Here is a 17271-nt window from a genome sequence, read left to right as displayed (position 1 = left end):
AGGACATCAATATTTTAAATTATATGACAATGTCCAGCAAGAATACTTCAAAGCCCAGGGACTTCACATTATATGTCGCAGTTCTCATTTATTTCACATATTTTGGTGTCCAGTGATTATTGGAGCCCCCTGAAATCAGCATCAATCCAGCTTCATCACGCAGGAGCCACAAGTTGGATCATAAGCTCGTTTCCTGTATCTTCAGAAAAATCTCGAACTGAAAACTCAAGTGGTCCAAACCTTATAACACTACACATGCCCTTTTTTTTTTTTTCTTTGCAGAGTCCTGTTTTAAAGTTGTTTTTTTCTTAGTTATAAACCAGCTCGTTGAAGGGTATCGGTCAGTAGGCTTGACCCTCCTTGGTCGTCAATCCAAATAGGATACTTATTACAGAGAAATGTTTTCCTTAACTGTTAAGCGAGCTGTTGATTTCTGTGGGCCAGATATGCATCTCTTTGAGAATCGGCCTCAGGAGCTTATTTTACATGAAAGAGGGTGTTAGTGTGAGACATGTAATAACTCACCGTAATAATTATACTTAGTAGAATTGATCTGTCTCATCACAAACAGCATTAGCTTAATTCATACCTGGTGCTGCCAGCTTTGCTCTGCCCAATTTAAGCCATGTTCACACATCATGGTTTTTTCAGCGTTATTTTGATGCAACTTTCCAGCTGCGTTTTGCAGTGCCCGAAAAGTTTGAGATTCCAGAATTCTTAGTTCACACATCATGGTTTTTATTTGTAAAGGATTTTGTGCCTTGCATGTTTTTTTTGCAAAATAGAGCTGGTCACTTCTTTCAGCATTTTTCACCAATTGGAAGTAATGGGTAGTGAAAAAACACCTAGTGTGAACATAGCCATCATTACAGCAGTATGTGAAACTCAATTTATTTGTGATTTTACCATCTTGTATTGGTCACCTGAGATGGCAGTTTGTATTAGTACAGTGTAATTAAATTAGTGATGTATAAGGGTGTAAACCATTGGCTGAGCTATGTGGGAGACTGAACAATACCTGTGGCCAAGGCAGGTGTGAAATTGAACAATGCCTGAGCAACTCAATGGCAGACCCCATAGTGTGAAAGTACATGTGTCCTACAAACTCAATGCACTGCCGGTGTCCAAGGCTGCGTGCCCACTATGAGTTTTTCAAGCGTTTTTTGATGCGGATTTTCCGCAGCGGAAACACTTTAAAAAACGCTTGGTAATACGTGCCCCATGGTCCCCAATGATAATCTGCATGTTCTGTGCACAAGCTGCGAAATTTTCCGCAGTGGATTTTCTGTGCGAAAAAATCCGCAGCATGTCCGTTATTTGCGCGTTTCCGCATGTGGATTTGAGGTCCCAATGCATTTGCAAAACGCAAGTCAAATCTGCATTTAAAAACGCGTGTAAAATCCACAAGCGTTTTTTTTTACTGCCAAGGACATGCAGAAACTCTGCTGAAATTTTCTGCAGCGTGGGCACATAGCCTTAGGTAAATATTCCTGTACAATTCACCTCCCCCACTGTACATTTAAAATTCTGGTTAATATGGTTTCACATATGTCTTGCATTGGTGACCTGTCTTCATGCTTCTGTGGTGAAAGCAAAGCTGAACTTTGGCCATGTTCATACATCATTGTTTTTTCAGCTTTCTTGTGCCTAAACCAGAATGAGGTTTTTTTTTCCACTGAACTTTATGTGCATGCATAACAGACAAAATGACAGTGAGAAAAACGCTGGAAAAAAAAAGAAAAGAAAAGAAAAAAAAAAAAAAAGCAAGAAAACAGCAACAAAAATTCTGAACAACCTCCTGGCAAGAGATCATGCTTATTTCAGGTTTCATTTTCTGCACCAAAACCTGATGTGTGAACATAGCCTTAGACTCATAGGCAGCCAGTGTGGGAGAGGGGAAGAATAGCAGAATCTCAGCAGTTGTAGTTCACCTCTCAGTGCTATTAGCTTTGCTGCAATATCCCTCTCCCACAGTAGCTGTCTGGGCAGATAGCTAAAGTAGTGTTAGTTGTAATCCGACACAGCTCTGCAGCTGAGCTGACAATGGAAATTCTGTAGATGTGTTTGTAGAGAAAGTTCAGTTCTGCTATACTCAAGTATAATCACAGAGCGCTCTGCAGTAAGATGTCTTACACCGGCAACACTCCCTCATTTAAAATAAGCTCTGAAGGCAGATTCTTGGGAAGATCTATGGGCCAGACACTGATCTAAAACAGCTCATTTAGATATTAAGAAGACCGTGCAAATAACATGGTATCATTTTATTCAATCAATGTGTGCTTCCAGATAAATTCAGCTTCCTGTGACCTACATGCCCATATAGACTGCTTAGGAGGGTTGACCCTAGAATCCCTTTAAACACCATGTTAAAGGAGTACAGTATAAAGAAGTGCAAACTGGAAATGGGTAAATATTTGCATACAATTCACCACTTCTAAAATGTCCTGGTCAATAGACTCCATCCAAATTTAGGTCAAGCCTTAAAAAGGAGTTATCCGGGACTTTTGTATTTTTTTTTTCTTCTAACTACCTGCCCGTTCTGCCCGGAGCTGATCTCTTCCGGCTCAGAGATCAGACTGCTCCTGGCCTTCCATAGTCACATCGACAGAGCAGCTTCTTTTGACGAGGAGTCACTGCTGATTGACATCCAGCTCCAAGCTGCTTAACTGCAAGGAGATGGCGGTAAATCACCGTTATATCAGCAGCGACTCGCTGTCAACAGAAGAGAGGAAAAGGAAGAGCTGCTCTGTAGACATGAGGTCAAATGAAGCAGCAGAATCGCTGGTAGAAATGGGCATGTAGTTAGCTACTACCTGAGTTCTTAGCCCCATAAGAGGGAGAAAAAAAACAAAAATCACAAAAGTCACAGATCACCCCCTTTAATCTTAACCTGCATCATGACAAGTTGACAGAAACAAAAAATAAAAAATAAAAAAAATTAAAAAAAAACACGATCAACAAGCTTGAATAAAAATCTCTTTATTGTCAGATTGGTTGGGAAGCAAATATATTACAACTTTTTAAAAAATAGAAAGTACTAACTTATCACAACTCATTCATAAAGTCTGAGAAAGCTGCACCTTGTATTAGAAAAAAAAATACTCATTTTATTTTTAGGAAAAGAGTAAAAATCAGCCACAAAAATCCATATAAACCACCATCTAAAACCAAATCTCATCCACACTGTACTCTACTATGCTGTAGTGTTTGTGAACAGGAGATTATGCCACTTCCTCCACTTAAACCTTGTAGTGCTTGTGAAAAAAAAAAAAAGAAGTAGAAATGAACAGATTACAAAAGGATTTTACACTTGTGCTGCCAAAGCCACAAAAATAAAAATGCTAAAATTTTCATGTTCAGAAGGTCTGAAATGATCCTGATACATTCATTAGCAGCAAACCCGGAATGTAAAAGTATAACATATATTGCATAGTTTGGGTATTTGCGTTCTGTGCAAAATGCAATACAAAACTTGGTCCAATTGGAAAATGCCCTGATCGGTAGACAACGGAGGGAGCATTCCTTCCTGTGCAGTGAAACAGTATTGAGGAATCCGGCCATAAAACCAGACAAGGTGCCCTTCCCATAAGAATGAGCAGGTTGCATCCTTATAATTACTGTTTCAGCTCAAGACTCAAATCCACTGTGCTAAGATTTAAGCATGTTAACCTTGTTGCCATTTCTTTATAGAAGCAGCACATTGCACTTCTGACCCAGAGAGCTGACGGTCGGACTTAGCCAACCATAGCTGAAGGCTCTACATGCATTATGACTTTGGTTGATTTCTTCCAGTTCACTATGTGGTTTCTAAAAAATGGGAACATTTTCTCAAAGATTAAAAACATGTATTGCACGTGAAAGAAGTGTATGAACAAAAAAAAAAAAAAAAAAAAAGCACCTAAAATGGAGAGGCTGGCGCCTATGATGAAGGATGTTGCCTTTATACAATGCATATATATTGCAGAACTATGTAAAAAAAATTCCCGTACTTGAAAGTTCCTGACACATAAAATATCACCATTTACGCAGTTCCAGCTGTGCAAAACAAAAGTGGGTTTTCCTTAGGATGTGATCTCACCCCCACATAGGCTTCCTCCTGCTGTGCTAGATAGCACCAAGCTAATGTAAAACGCTACAATACAACAGCGCACATAGATGGAAGGTATTACAGAAGTACTGACCTGGGCAATAAACTTATAAAAAGAGTAGCGGCAAAGTTGGTCAAAGACTCCGAAACGTGATAATTGCCTTACATATTACAGACCGAGGATGCTCTGAAAATGCTTAACTCAAGTAAAAAAAAAAAAAAAAAAAAAAAAAATGATTTTAAAAAACACCCTGCAGAGACTCATTCTACTATTGTAAGAAGTGGGTGAAGTCTGAATTGTACAAGAGCCAACTTTTTTTTTTTTTTTTTGGAGCACATGCAAGGACTTTGGCTGGACATGGTTAACAAGTCCTGCTGATGGCTACACACTTGGGAACTATCACAAGTACACAGTGTAAGTAAATACTTGTATTCCCATTAAACAAGTCTGGAACAGCTCTAACTGTTGTGCTGTTTCTGCTGGTCCTCGTAGAAATAAATGAATAAATTAACAATTGGGAGTTACTATTCTCTTATTGAAGAGGCTTGCCCCCGCAGAGAGACACCATCAACACTGATTGGAGTCTTACACTGTAGCGACACACCCCTTTGACCAGTAGAGCAGTAACACCTAGTTATCAATTTCTTCATACTTTTTTTGGAGGAACAACAGCAAAAGGTTTTCAGAAGAGTCAGTGAAATTAATGGAATAGTGTTTTGCCAATAGCAAAAAAAAATGATAAAAAAAAGACTTTACATTAGCTGGTATCCCTCAAACTGCAGCAGGGTGTTATACTACCAGGAGCCTGGGGTGCCCACTGGTAACAGCTGACATTAAGTAAATGATAGCAATCAGGGATCTGCCATTGGCAGCATGAAGGCAGATTCCTTGATAGGGATAATTTAACTGTACTACAAAGTGCTATACATCCCCAGGTCATGTTGGTCTCCTAAGAATAAGACATTGATTTCCATGAGAATACTGGGAATCTTGATCTAAAGCAATCACAGCATCTTATCAATTTTAGTTATCAAAGAACATTAAATATTACCGTATTAAATGTGTGTGTGTGGGTGAAATGGGGGTCAAGAGTTAAAATGGGACTTTACACTAGATACAACATGAAATCAGTTTCACTAGAGAATTAAGGCTGAGCCATGTACAGCATAAAAAGCTTTCCCCAAGATGAGCGATTAGTAATCGTCGTCATCGTCATCATAGTAACGATTTCTCTTGATCTGTTCTTCTACGCTCAGTTCTTCCACATCTTCTCCCTCAAAGTAACCGTTGTCTTGAGATCTTCGATTCAGAGCTGAAGAAAGCTCCTTGGGCGTTACTAGGTCTTCCGTGCTAGAGTGTGCAGAATGAGTAGATTCTTCAGGGGAGAGTTGCTGTTTGGAAACCTCCATTTCAGAATGGTCCCCATTTTTAAAGAAGCTCTGGTCTTCAGTTTTTGAAGGAGATTCCTCCTTGGCTTTAGTGGTTATGGGCAATGTGTCGTCATGGTCGAGGACAGGTCTGGCCTTTTCATCCTCCGATTTCTTATGTACTTCTTCCATAGAATCCCAAAGTTTTAGGGAATCACGCTTTCGTAATACTGGTGACAATGCAGATGAATTTCCTGGTTCTTTCTGGCTTGTGGAGACTACTGGTTTTGCTACACTGAGCATGAATGGACGGCTGCGCTCTCTGAGTGATGAACTTCTCCTAAGCTTCTTAAGGTCAGAATCTTCCTCATTTTCAGTTTTTATAAGCTCTTCACTTGGTGGCCATTTTGGCTTGAACACTTTAATGTTCTCCTCCAAAGAATTACCAGAGTTTGACAATCCCATTGGTGGTGGCCAAGCAATTTTCAGCTTTTTGGTTTCAACTTGTTTTTCTCGCTGATGTGCATTACTAGCAGATATAGCCTCCATAGAAGCAGCCAGGACACCAACTTTGGCGATTGGTGCCTCTTCTACAACAGGGCTGCCAGGGTCTTCAGTGGTATTACTCTGCTGGATGAGATTCTCGTTTTCAGCATCATCTTTCTTGACTTCCCACAGTTCTTTGTGTGGTTTGTGCCCAAAACCCTCATCGTAGTTCCCTTTCGATTTAAAGAGCTGGTTGAAGTGTGGCTTGCAGTAAGCATTTCCATGCAATGAGGCGTAGTTTCCAAGACTGAAGGATAAAAAATAAATAAAAATCAGAAAACAATCTATTGCTTTCCAGCATCAAAACATGCAAGTGCTCCACTCAAGCAACTGGTCATGCCAATGGTTAATAAAGTTTGATTTCCCATTAATAAGATCCCAACGTTCTAATCTAAAACAAGCAAAATATTCCATGTATAAATTAATTCCTGTTCTTATGACAAACAGGAGAGAGTATATGCCAGTTATAGATCTGTAGTAGGCACCAAGTATACTCAAGGAATGTATCAGATCATTTGTACTGGCCTAAAGTATTACCAACCATTGTAATGCGACACTTGGGAATGACACTGACAGGGTTAGGGTTTGAAGGAAAAAAAACACAAAAAAAAACCTCACCCCCTTCAAAATTTTTTACAAATAGTGAGTCCTGTAGAAAGAGAAGGCTGGATTCACATTAAGTTTGACTCTACGTTCAACGGCTCCATTGGGACCAACGTCCGAACCCCAGCAAAACCAGAGATTCAGGCGTTATGCACTGATGGGGCCCTTTGACTATAATGATGAAGACTGAGTCAGTGTGTTCTGTCTTACATTATCAGCTATATGTTGTACAAAAGAGCACGCACAGACTCCGCCTGCACAAGTATAGCAAGTGGTCCCTTCATACGCCCAAATCCAGTTTTGCGGGGGTTCTGACAAACCCCAATGGAACCATGGATTGTAGGGACAAATGCTATACGAACATGACCTAACAAGTATTTGCATTAGCTTTTAAAAAGGTAAATCTTTCAGATGAAAGCAGAACTTTTGCAAAGTGCATCACTCTGACCATTCCAAAAAATAAAAAATTGTGAATATCGTCAAGACCGTAAACGGTTTGCTGGCAAAGCAAATGAATTTAGTGCAATTTTTGAAGTGAAAGACATGCAATGCTTTGTCATGTGAGGTTTTCTTTTACCAGCTTTCTTTTGACCAATGCCCAAGATATGGAGCTAGTCTCGAGGTTTGCAATGAAGGAAGAAGAAACCACTCCATTACAGTTTAGATAAACCACTGCAAAAGGAAAGTCAGGGTAAAACAAGAAAAATTTATAAACACAAGTGGGCCAAAAAAAATATATATATAAAAAACTGGTATAATCTAAACATTTTTTCCTATTATGGAACGATTATACTAATCTGAACATGTCATGGACAGGTAAATAAAAGAAATATTTGTTCTGCAGTTACATGCATTGATGTTCAGTCATCTCAGGAGCAGAATGTTCTGCCTGCCAGGTTCACACTAGGACAAAACCTCGGTGTGTATACAGTAACCTAAAACCAATCCCAATAGCCTGCACTGGAAGTCTCATCTACCTCAGCTTTGTGGAGCAGTAGTGACAGCGGAAGCAGCTGTTGTGATAGACTTGCTGGTTGGCAAAGAGACGTTCCATAGGGTAAACTGTCTTCTGACACCCGAAGCAGATCTCTCTTGGAGGTGGCTGAAACTTCTGTTTAAAGTACAAAAAAAGCAAAACACTTAAGTTAACAGATTGTGCATTTACAAACCTCTACATTTTTCTACTCTGCCATGTGCCACTCACTACTGCAAAAAGATGGGAAAAAGCAGCATGAAAGAAAGGAATAGCAGGAATGGGACACGTGACATAAGCAAAACTGTAAATCCATGCCAAATGGGAAAAAAAAAAACCATAAGGTCAGACTTTATAATGAATCCAGGGAAGAATGGAGCACTGATTTTATCCTGTATAGCTAGAGCCCCTCTATAGCCTTCCATGCTTGGGCAGTAGCATGCAGTGAACAAAGCATTCTCATGTGACTCCTGAATTAATTATGGCCCAGGCCTCACAGAACTGTATAGGGGGGAATGCAAGAACGCAGCATGTAAAAGTCACATACAGAGGGGTGTACGCGCTGCCTATGCCACTGCAGCTTGGAAGAAGACAAGGCCTAAAAGGTGGAGGCTGCAGAGGTCAGACTACAAGGAAAGGAGGACAGGAGCGATAGGAGTCAGGAGACAGAAGCTGGAAGAGAGAAATAAGAAGCAGTCAAATAGTTTCTGGTTTATAGAAAACAAAAGTTGATCAGCAACCATTAGAACCGAGAAGAATGTAACCACAGCATTATCCATTCTGTTACTTCAAAAGGTTCCATATTCCCCAATATCTGTTACTGATGATGACCACTGCTCAATGGCTTACCATTTGTAGCCCTCTTTAGTCTGGATCGTTGCCAGCTTAAAAGAGCTTAGCCAAATAGCATAAAGGCAAATTCAGCAGAATCTGCAGGGAAACCCCAAGTAACAAAACAGTCATTCCCCATTGTAATAACTTATTCAGACTCCATAAGGAATAATCCAATGATTATCAGATTTCTTACAGAGCCCAAATTATCTTGGGTGGTTGACTACCAACAGATAGCAATGCTGGTGACCACATCTCTACACTTCTGTACAAGAAAAACTTAGTTCCCTTTGATGTTGTATAAGAGCAGCTAATGTATATTAATGACTTTCCAGTACAGTAGTTGCCAGGGCTGGAGCAGCGAGAAGACAACAGGAACATGAACAAAAACTACTTAACTGTGTTGTTCAGTGAAAAGTTATATCACCTATCTGCAGGATCAGCGAGTGTCCCACCGCTGGTACTTTTGCAGATCAGTAGATCGGGGGAATTCTTATCCCAGTTACAAAATGCAGTGGCAGGATGGACTATCAACCACCACAACATTCACTCTATGGGACAGCTGGAAGAAGCTGAACACAGCGCTCAACAGCCCCATTGGGAATGAATGGAGGGCTGGTCCAACATGTGCACTGCTGCTCTGTTCTAAGGCGGGGTTAATACAAGTGTATGCAAAATCAGTTTTACATTAAAAAAAACCTGCACGACTCATCCGAAAGTCTTTAATTTTACCTGAACAAATAAATAAAAATAAAATAGATAATTATAAAAATTGGAAACTATCAGTGAAAAGTGCATGACCTGGATAGTAACCAATGATGAGCGTACGTACTCTGATAAGTGGTTAACCGGCGTGCTCGTTTATTATGTTGGAGTCCCAACATCTGCATAATTTGTGGATGTTAGACACATGCAGGGATTGCTTGTTTGTTAGGGAATCCTCACAAGTGATGAGGCTGACTAACAGCTGCAGATCATGCAGATGCAGGGACTCACATAATACACGAGCACACCAAAGATACTGTTAGGACTCGAGCGTGCTTGGTTAACCCCTTATCCGAGCACGTACGCTCATCACTAATAGTAAACCATATTCTATACGTTTCTTACGCATTGACTGACTTCTAATGGGAGAGTCTGACCCAAAATACAGATCAGTGCATGCTGAAATATTTTTTTTTTTTTTTTTTTTTTTTTACTTGCAGCCCATTGGTCAGTGTGTAAAAACATTCATGTGTACCATCACATTGACTTGCATTGGTAAGTGTGCTGTCCATATGCTATCAGTTTTGCATACAGACATTTAATATACATTTGTCTGAATGAGCCCTGACCAGGATTTATCCAGGTTTCTGGTTGGACCAGCACCAGTCAACAAGTCACCACCTATCCAGTGGATAGACAAGCTGTTTTCACAGGACAAGCCCTTTCGTTTATGTGGCAACATACAGTAGAGAATGTCTGTTTTTCTTATGTACACAATATAGATTTAATATTACATACATCCTCAAAGACTGACCATTAGTGTTGAGCGAGTATATTCGGTTAACCCTTTCGCCGAGTATACTCGGCCGAGCATTTATAGAATGCTCAGGCTTTAAGTTTTCGTCGCTCCGTGACCATGATTTGCGACTGTTAGACAGATTTACATGTGAGGAATGCTGTCAAACAGTCACAAATCATGGTCACGGAGCACCGAAAACTTAAAGCCTGAGCATTCTAGAAATACTCGGTGCTCGGCCGAGTATATTCGCTCAACACTACTGACCATCTCTCCATATTCGGCACTCAAGATTGCTGTAGAAGCAACCCGGTAACTCTTCAACTTACGTTTTTAACACTGCACTCATGTAATGCAACATCTCAATCTGAATTACTATAGACATACAAGTCCATGGATATCAGAAAGAATGTGATGAGAGGAGAGTGCCCTTGTCGCCCTCATTAAATCTAGCCATTTACCTTTGTAACTTTGGGTGGAGTCGTCTCCATCTGGTTCAGCGCTCTGGTTTGTGGGCTATACCCAGGAGAAGTGCTGGGTCTCTGGACCTCCTCCTCAGGTTTTCCTGAAAATCCAACAAGCACTTTTATCAAATGCATAGTGCCACTAAAAAAAGACAAATTCCAGTTGCAGAGAAACCCCAGCAGCCATAGTTATTGGGTCGAATAGGCTTCCGGAGATAGAAGTGTTTCGATAATGCTGCAGAGATCGAAAATAACCCTAACGACTTTAGTTAAATGTGGTGGTAGAAACTGGCTGCTGAAAAGGGAGCAGCTCCAAAGACTGTATGAAGCCTGACGGTATGGCTAGAAGGACTATAGGGTCTGATCACAATGTTTAACCAAGAAGCTCATGTTCAGTTTTGTAAATTTTTGCTTCGCGTTCGAACAATATAGGTTTTGTCTCTGCTGTCCATTTCTTTACAGCCATGTAGAAAAAAAATCTTTAGAAATTCTTTAATTTTGCATTTTATTTTATTACTGTAGGACATTTTGGATCTAGATCGTTCTGGAAATTATCTGCACACACATCCTACATCTCATCACCACTGCATATGGCTAGGAATATATTATAGGCACACTGTAGTATTTGTCCTATGGCTGCATGGTACATCTTAAGGGCTTAGTCACACATCAGTGTTTCGATGTCAAGAGCAGGAGTGGAACTTACAGAGAAAAACTGTGCATGAAATAATTAAACACCTGCTTGTTTAGAAAGCACTCCTGGTTTGGGCATAGAAATACTGATTAAAAAAAAAGCCATGGCACACGGACGACAAGTGCTTGGACGTGAATAATGCCTCTTAGGCTTTATTCATACATCAGTATTAACCGGCGTCTTGAATTTGCTTTTCCAGGTGGCAGAGACTTTCTAGCCTGCCTGAGAGCCATCTAAGTGGTCATTTGGGCATCTATGCCATGAACCGCAAAAAAAAAAATGTTTTTGTTCAGTATTAAAACACACAGTTAAGCAAGTAGAAAAAAAATTGATGTGATTGGCATTTTTACCTGCAATAAAATAAATGTATTCTCTGCACAACTTACCATTGCTGTCTGCCAGGCTCCGGGGCGTAGAAGGACTGTTCTCACTTACGGATCTCTACAAGTAGTCATAATACATTGTTAAGTACATACATGTTACACACAAAATGAAAGCCACTGCCAAGACCAAGACGAGCATTTCCTCCTTACCTTCTCATTTTCAGCAGAGGAGCTGGAGCGTGCTGCTGGACTAGGAGGGACATTTTCCTTTTGCTCTGACTTGATGTCATTCCAAATTGCTTTCATGTCATTCTACAGAAATAAAGAATTAACCTTATAAATAAAAAAAAATAAAAAATAAAAAAAACTTGCACAGTGGAAAAAAGCAATAACCAGGAGAATTAATCCCACCGTCAACCAATATGCTGAAGACAAGGATGATGCATAACTGGAAAGTTCATTCCTCTTTGAATATTTGGGTAGCACAAGCTTCTATATCCAGAACTGTCTCATGCGACATGAAGTCTAAACGCACATCAGTATGTGATGACTAATTGACTCCCATTACAGCACACCCCCCAATTTTATCCTCAGGGGAGCAGACCAGACATTTTATTGCCCAATCTTCAGTAAAATAAAAAATGCAAGTTCAGCCAATTCCAGCATTTAACTAGGGGACAGGAGAGAAGGGCAATTCAGATGTTGACTTTAATGTATGTGGAAAGTGGACATCTACTTTCCAATATTTAGCAATTTTTGACATTTAGTACAGAAACTTACAGCAAGCGGTTTAAATCCCCCCCTCCTTGAGCTGTACCAATGCACCTACCTGCCATCAGGAATAAAGCTGAAAAATGTGGGACCAGTGCAATATACGGATGGCTGGGACTGCTTATTGTCTGTATGACTCCAGCATCACTACAGATAATCAGCAGACAAACTAGTGTGTATGGAGGCCTCCTGACATGGGAAAAGCAACACTGAGAAGTTTGAGTTTAATGTCTGATCCATCTGTTTCTGTGGTATATAAGTAACTTACCCCACGAGGAGTCTTTAATGGGGAATGGAGGGGAGGAAAGAGAAGGCCACCACAAATATGGGGTAAGGGGAGAGATCTGTAATCGAGCGCTATTACAGCCATGTCTGGTCTTTCCGAACTCATGCCGATAGGTGCCATTTTTTCGATCTTAAAAGTGAACCCATTACCAAATCTCCATTTTCAATAACCAGTAATATGAGGTAGAGCTGTTTGATACAGGTCAATGCAGACAGTTTGGCACATGAAAAGCAGAATAATAATACGTGGTATATAGGAAGGAACACAATCCATCTATAGAACTCTTGAAAGAGCAAGCAGAGTCTAGATATGGCTGAGGAGTAAGAGGAGAGGAGCTGGCAGAGCCGCTCCAGCAGAAGTGGTCAGACCAGTTTCTCTGCTCCACAAGTCCTTACTTAGAAACAGCACAATAGTGAGATCCGGAGGCAAAGACTACAGAGGGAATTGCTGCGCTCCACGTCCTGGTGAGTCACTCGTTAGTGATCAGTTGAGGCCTATACCCAGCCCTGTACCGGGAATGACAGAACACATGCCCCCTATTATAGCCATTTCCTGTATAAGAAGCAAAACGCATTAAAGGCTGCTCCATATCTACATTCATCTAGGTTATAAAATGGTTCCTGCGAGTTTAGTTAGTCATGCAGATCGTCAGGAGTACAGGAGGAGCTGCCGCCTGCCAGGAACAGTTTACCAGGAGAATTTCCCTTTCGCATTTAGCAATGTATACACCAGGAGCTTTATTGGCAGTGGATCCAGGCTGAATCTCATTGTGGTGGAACTTCAAGTCACAGAATGGAATGATAGCATTTAACAGGACATGCTGGGAATGAAGTTTATGTCCAGTGGGGATCCCCACCAATCATATATTTAATGAATATAAAAAAAAATTGTCTATTTAATGGTTTTGACAAAGCAATGATGTGGACATTTGCGAAACGTTCTTTTGCAGAAATTCCGGCAAATTATAAAAAAAAATCATGCCGGGGAATCAGCCTCTAACGATTATTTTGTGTGCATAGAAGTGTGGGCAGCACTAAAAATACGTAAAAATAATTTTCTTCATGTCAAATCTGTCCATAGCCTTTAAGCCAACTTGGAAAATGCAGCACAAAACATCCTCCTGGATACTATGGGTGAACAGATTCTCATTCCACAAATGGAAAACTAATATAATGGAAAAACAGGCAGAAACTATCAGTAAATGAACACGCCGATTTCCAGTAGGTAGACACTTAAAAAGTTTCGTTATATAAAGTGAAATGAAGCAACAAACAAACAAACAAACAAACTATTAACCTGCAGATATGGGGTTAATCTGCAGGTTAGAGTTCTCAACTTGCCCATCAATGAGAGCCCCACTGCCAGGAGGAAATGCATTGTATCCCCCTGCACTGGTTCCATCACTTTCTGCTCCTCAGTAACCATTCTCAAACTGGAAGTGAAAGAGTACTTAGCACATGCAAAGAAATGGTTCATTGCTACAATTCATCTTTTAGAAATAAAAGGCACATATTAAAAAGGAAGGCACGTGAAGATTTACCGTAGGAGAGGCAGGCTTGGCCTGTTTGGTCAGGGCAGCTTGGTATTTCGCCATTCTGTCCTTAAGAGAGGTGGTTTCTAAGACATGAGAGATTTCCAGGCTTTTTTGAGAGATGAGTTTACTGGGACTGCTGTCAGGAGAACTGACTGATGAAGGACCTGAACAACAAGGAAAAAAAAAAAAAAAAAAAAGTTACAACCTGAACTAACGGCTACACTGAAGAGAAATCACAGACACAAGCATGTTAAAAAAAATGTTACCTAGACATTATTATACACTGGCAGAACAGAGGCGGGTATGCAAACAACAGAACACAGCAGGAACGGGCAGATAGAATCATGGCATTAATATGAAGAAAATCCATTAGGAAAACAAAATGCTAAAAGTTCTCTTATGAAGACAACCAGCATTCAAACATCCTAACAAGAGAAGGTGTGTGTGTGTGTGTGTGTGTGTGTGTGTGTGTGTGTGTGTGTGTGTGTGATAGCAGCCACATGTTTCTCAGTTGTTGGACAGCCAAAAAACTTGCGGGGATTTTCTGTGTTTGTCAGGCAATCTCCGCATATTTTGTGGTTAACAGCTGCGAAACAAGCGGCCATGGGAACATGTCACTCAAGCATCCGCGATACCCTGTGCATAGCCAAGCAGCGAGCACTTACGCTCATCACTATAAAGTGCTAGTCTAATCAGATACACGAGACTCGAGGTAAAATCTATTTCCGTTTCATGAAGTTCTAGAACCAGACAATATACACTGCTCAAAAAAAATAAAGGGAACACTTAAACAACAGAATATAACTCCAAGTAAATCAAACTTTTGTGAAATCAAACTGTCCACTTAGGAAGCAACATTGATTGACAATCAATATCACATGCCGCTGTGCAAATGGAATAGACAATAGATGGAAATTATTGGCAATTATCAAGACACCCTCAATAAAGGAGTGGTTCTGCAGGTGGGGACCACAGACCACATCTCAGTACCAATGCTTTCTGGCTGGTGTTCTGGTCACTTTTGAATGTTGGTTGTGCTTTCACACTCATGGTAGCATGAGACGGACTCAACAAACCCACAGAAGTTGCTCAGGTAGTGCAGCTCATCCAGGATGGCACATCAATGCGAGATGTGGCAAGAAGGTTTGCCGTGTCTGTAAGAGTAGTGTCCAGAGGCTGGAGGCACTACATCAGGAGACGTGGAGGGGGCCGTAAGAGGGCAACAACCCAGCAGCAGGACCTTCACCTCTGCCCCTGTGGAAGGAGGAACAGGAGGAGCACGGTCAGCCCTGCAAAATGACCTCCAGCAAGCCACAAATGTGCACGTGTCTGCACAAACTGTTAGAAACAGACTCCATGAGGGTGGTATGAGGGCCCGAGGTCCACAGATGGGGGTTGTGCTCACAGTCAAACACCGTGCAGGACGCTTGACATTTGCCACAGAACACCAGGATTTGCAAAGTCGCTATTGTCTCCCTGTGCTCTTCACAGATGAAAGCAGGTTCACACTGAGCACATGTGATAGACGGGAGTGAGAGTCTGGAGACGCCGTGGATAGGGATCTGCTGCCTGCAACATCCTTCAGCATGACCGGTTTTTGGCAGTGAGTCAGTAATGGTGTGGGGTGGCATTTCTTTGGAGGGCCGCACAGCCCTCCATGTGCTCACCATATGTAGCCTGACTGCCATTAGGTACCGAGATGAGATCCTCAGACCCCTTGGGAGACAATAGGCCGGTGCGGTTGGCCGTGGGTTCCTCCTAATGCAGGACAATGCCAGACCTCATGTGGCTGGAGTGTGTCAGCAGTTCATGCAAGATGAAGGCATTGAAGCTATGGACTGGCCCACCCATTCCCCAGACCTGAATCGGATCGAGCACATCTGGGACATCATGTCTCGCTCCATCCACCACAGACCGTCCAGGAGTTGGCGGATGCTTTAGTCCAGGTCTGGGAGGAGATCCCACAGGAGACCATCCGCAACCTCATCAGGTGCATGCCCAGGCGTTGTAGGGAGGTCATACAGGCATGTGGAGGCCACACACAATGCTGAGCCTCATTTTAACTTGTTTTAAGGACATTACATCAAAGTTGGATCAGCCTGTAGTGTGTTTTTCCACTTTAATTTTGGGGGTGACTCCAAATCCAGGCCTCCATTGGTTAATACATTTGATTACCATTGATGATTTTTGTGTGATTTTGTTGTCGGCACATTCAACTTTATACAGACCAAAGTATTCAATGAGAATAGTTCATTCATTCAGATCTAGGATGTGTTATTTGAGTGTTCCCTTTATTTTTTTTGAGCAGTGTACTTATTTAAAAGGAAAAAAAAAAAAAAGTGAAACCAGGTCACATTACAGCAGATCATCTGTTCTTTAAAGGGAACCAGACACCTCCAAAGACGCCATTTATCTGCAGGTAAATAGCATTTTAACTATATTTTGCTGCGTTGCTCGAAGTGCAGCGGTCACTAATTACCCCCACTGCTCCGTGTCTGCTGTATGTGCGCGCACAGCAGGCTGACAGTGAATGTGCCGAGCAGTGACCACAGTGCACGCAATGTGAGGGCTGTGGAGTCGGAGCCCATTTTGGTGGAATCGGAGTCGGTATAAAATAGACCGACTCCGAAAATGTATAATAAATTGGGTACAGTAGTTCAATGCAGTTTGTGGGAATATTTTTTCATAAGAATTTGGTAAAGTCATGAAGTGTCCTATAAATGTCTGTCCTATTCCTGATCTAAGGGTCTAGACTTTTAGCTGAGATGAATCTGTGCTACAGTAAATTTATCACTTAAACATGAGCCGTGTATGAGGGAGTCGGAGTCATGGAAATGGAGTTGTCGGAGTAGGAGGTTTGGCTTACCGACTACACAGCCCTGCTCACAATAGTGAGCAGTAACTTACAGCCCCCTGCATGTCCAGAAACGCAGAAAAATAAAGTTATAGAATACCTGGAAGAGAGAGGCTGCAGACAGAATATAACAATCCCTATAGCGGAGCTTCCAGAGACACAGCAACACAGTTAAGTAGTCATTTGCCTGAAAATTACATTCAGATAGTTTTTCCTTTTTCTTTAGAGGATGGGTTCCCTTTCAACATAGGAGCTTACCAAAGTGCACATGACAGTGCGGTATGAGGCACCAAAACCCATATGGATAAGTCGTGCCAGGGGTCCAAAGGGAAAAACAAAACAACACACACACAAGGGCTTGTATATCTCTGGGTCATGATTACAAGAGATACATGATACCAACGATTTGCAAACAAAAAAAGAAACACACGCCAAG

General features: G+C 41.3%; 1 protein-coding gene across 2 annotated transcripts in view; it reads right to left on the bottom strand.

Annotated features, from left to right (window-relative positions):
* Window positions 1-3870: 3870 nt before the first annotated feature.
* Window positions 3871-17271, bottom strand: part of LIMA1 (LIM domain and actin binding 1) — a 50115-nt gene continuing 36714 nt past the window's right edge. For both annotated transcript variants that reach the window (XM_073662790.1, XM_073662796.1), the window contains 6 exons: window positions 13988-14145; window positions 11601-11702; window positions 11454-11508; window positions 10371-10474; window positions 7582-7715; window positions 3871-6248 (listed from right to left, as the gene is read on the bottom strand). In XM_073662790.1, coding sequence (XP_073518891.1) covers window positions 5282-6248; window positions 7582-7715; window positions 10371-10474; window positions 11454-11508; window positions 11601-11702; window positions 13988-14145 — 1520 coding nt within the window. In that variant the 3' untranslated portion in view covers window positions 3871-5281. The remainder of the gene's footprint in view (window positions 6249-7581; window positions 7716-10370; window positions 10475-11453; window positions 11509-11600; window positions 11703-13987; window positions 14146-17271) is intronic.

Source organism: Phyllobates terribilis, unplaced genomic scaffold, assembly GCF_046119375.1.
Source record: "Phyllobates terribilis strain yellow unplaced genomic scaffold, ASM4611937v1 Scaffold_2__4_contigs__length_985480577, whole genome shotgun sequence".
Taxonomy (NCBI): Eukaryota; Metazoa; Chordata; class Amphibia; order Anura; family Dendrobatidae; genus Phyllobates; species Phyllobates terribilis.
This window is presented reverse-complemented; position numbering and strand designations above follow the sequence as displayed.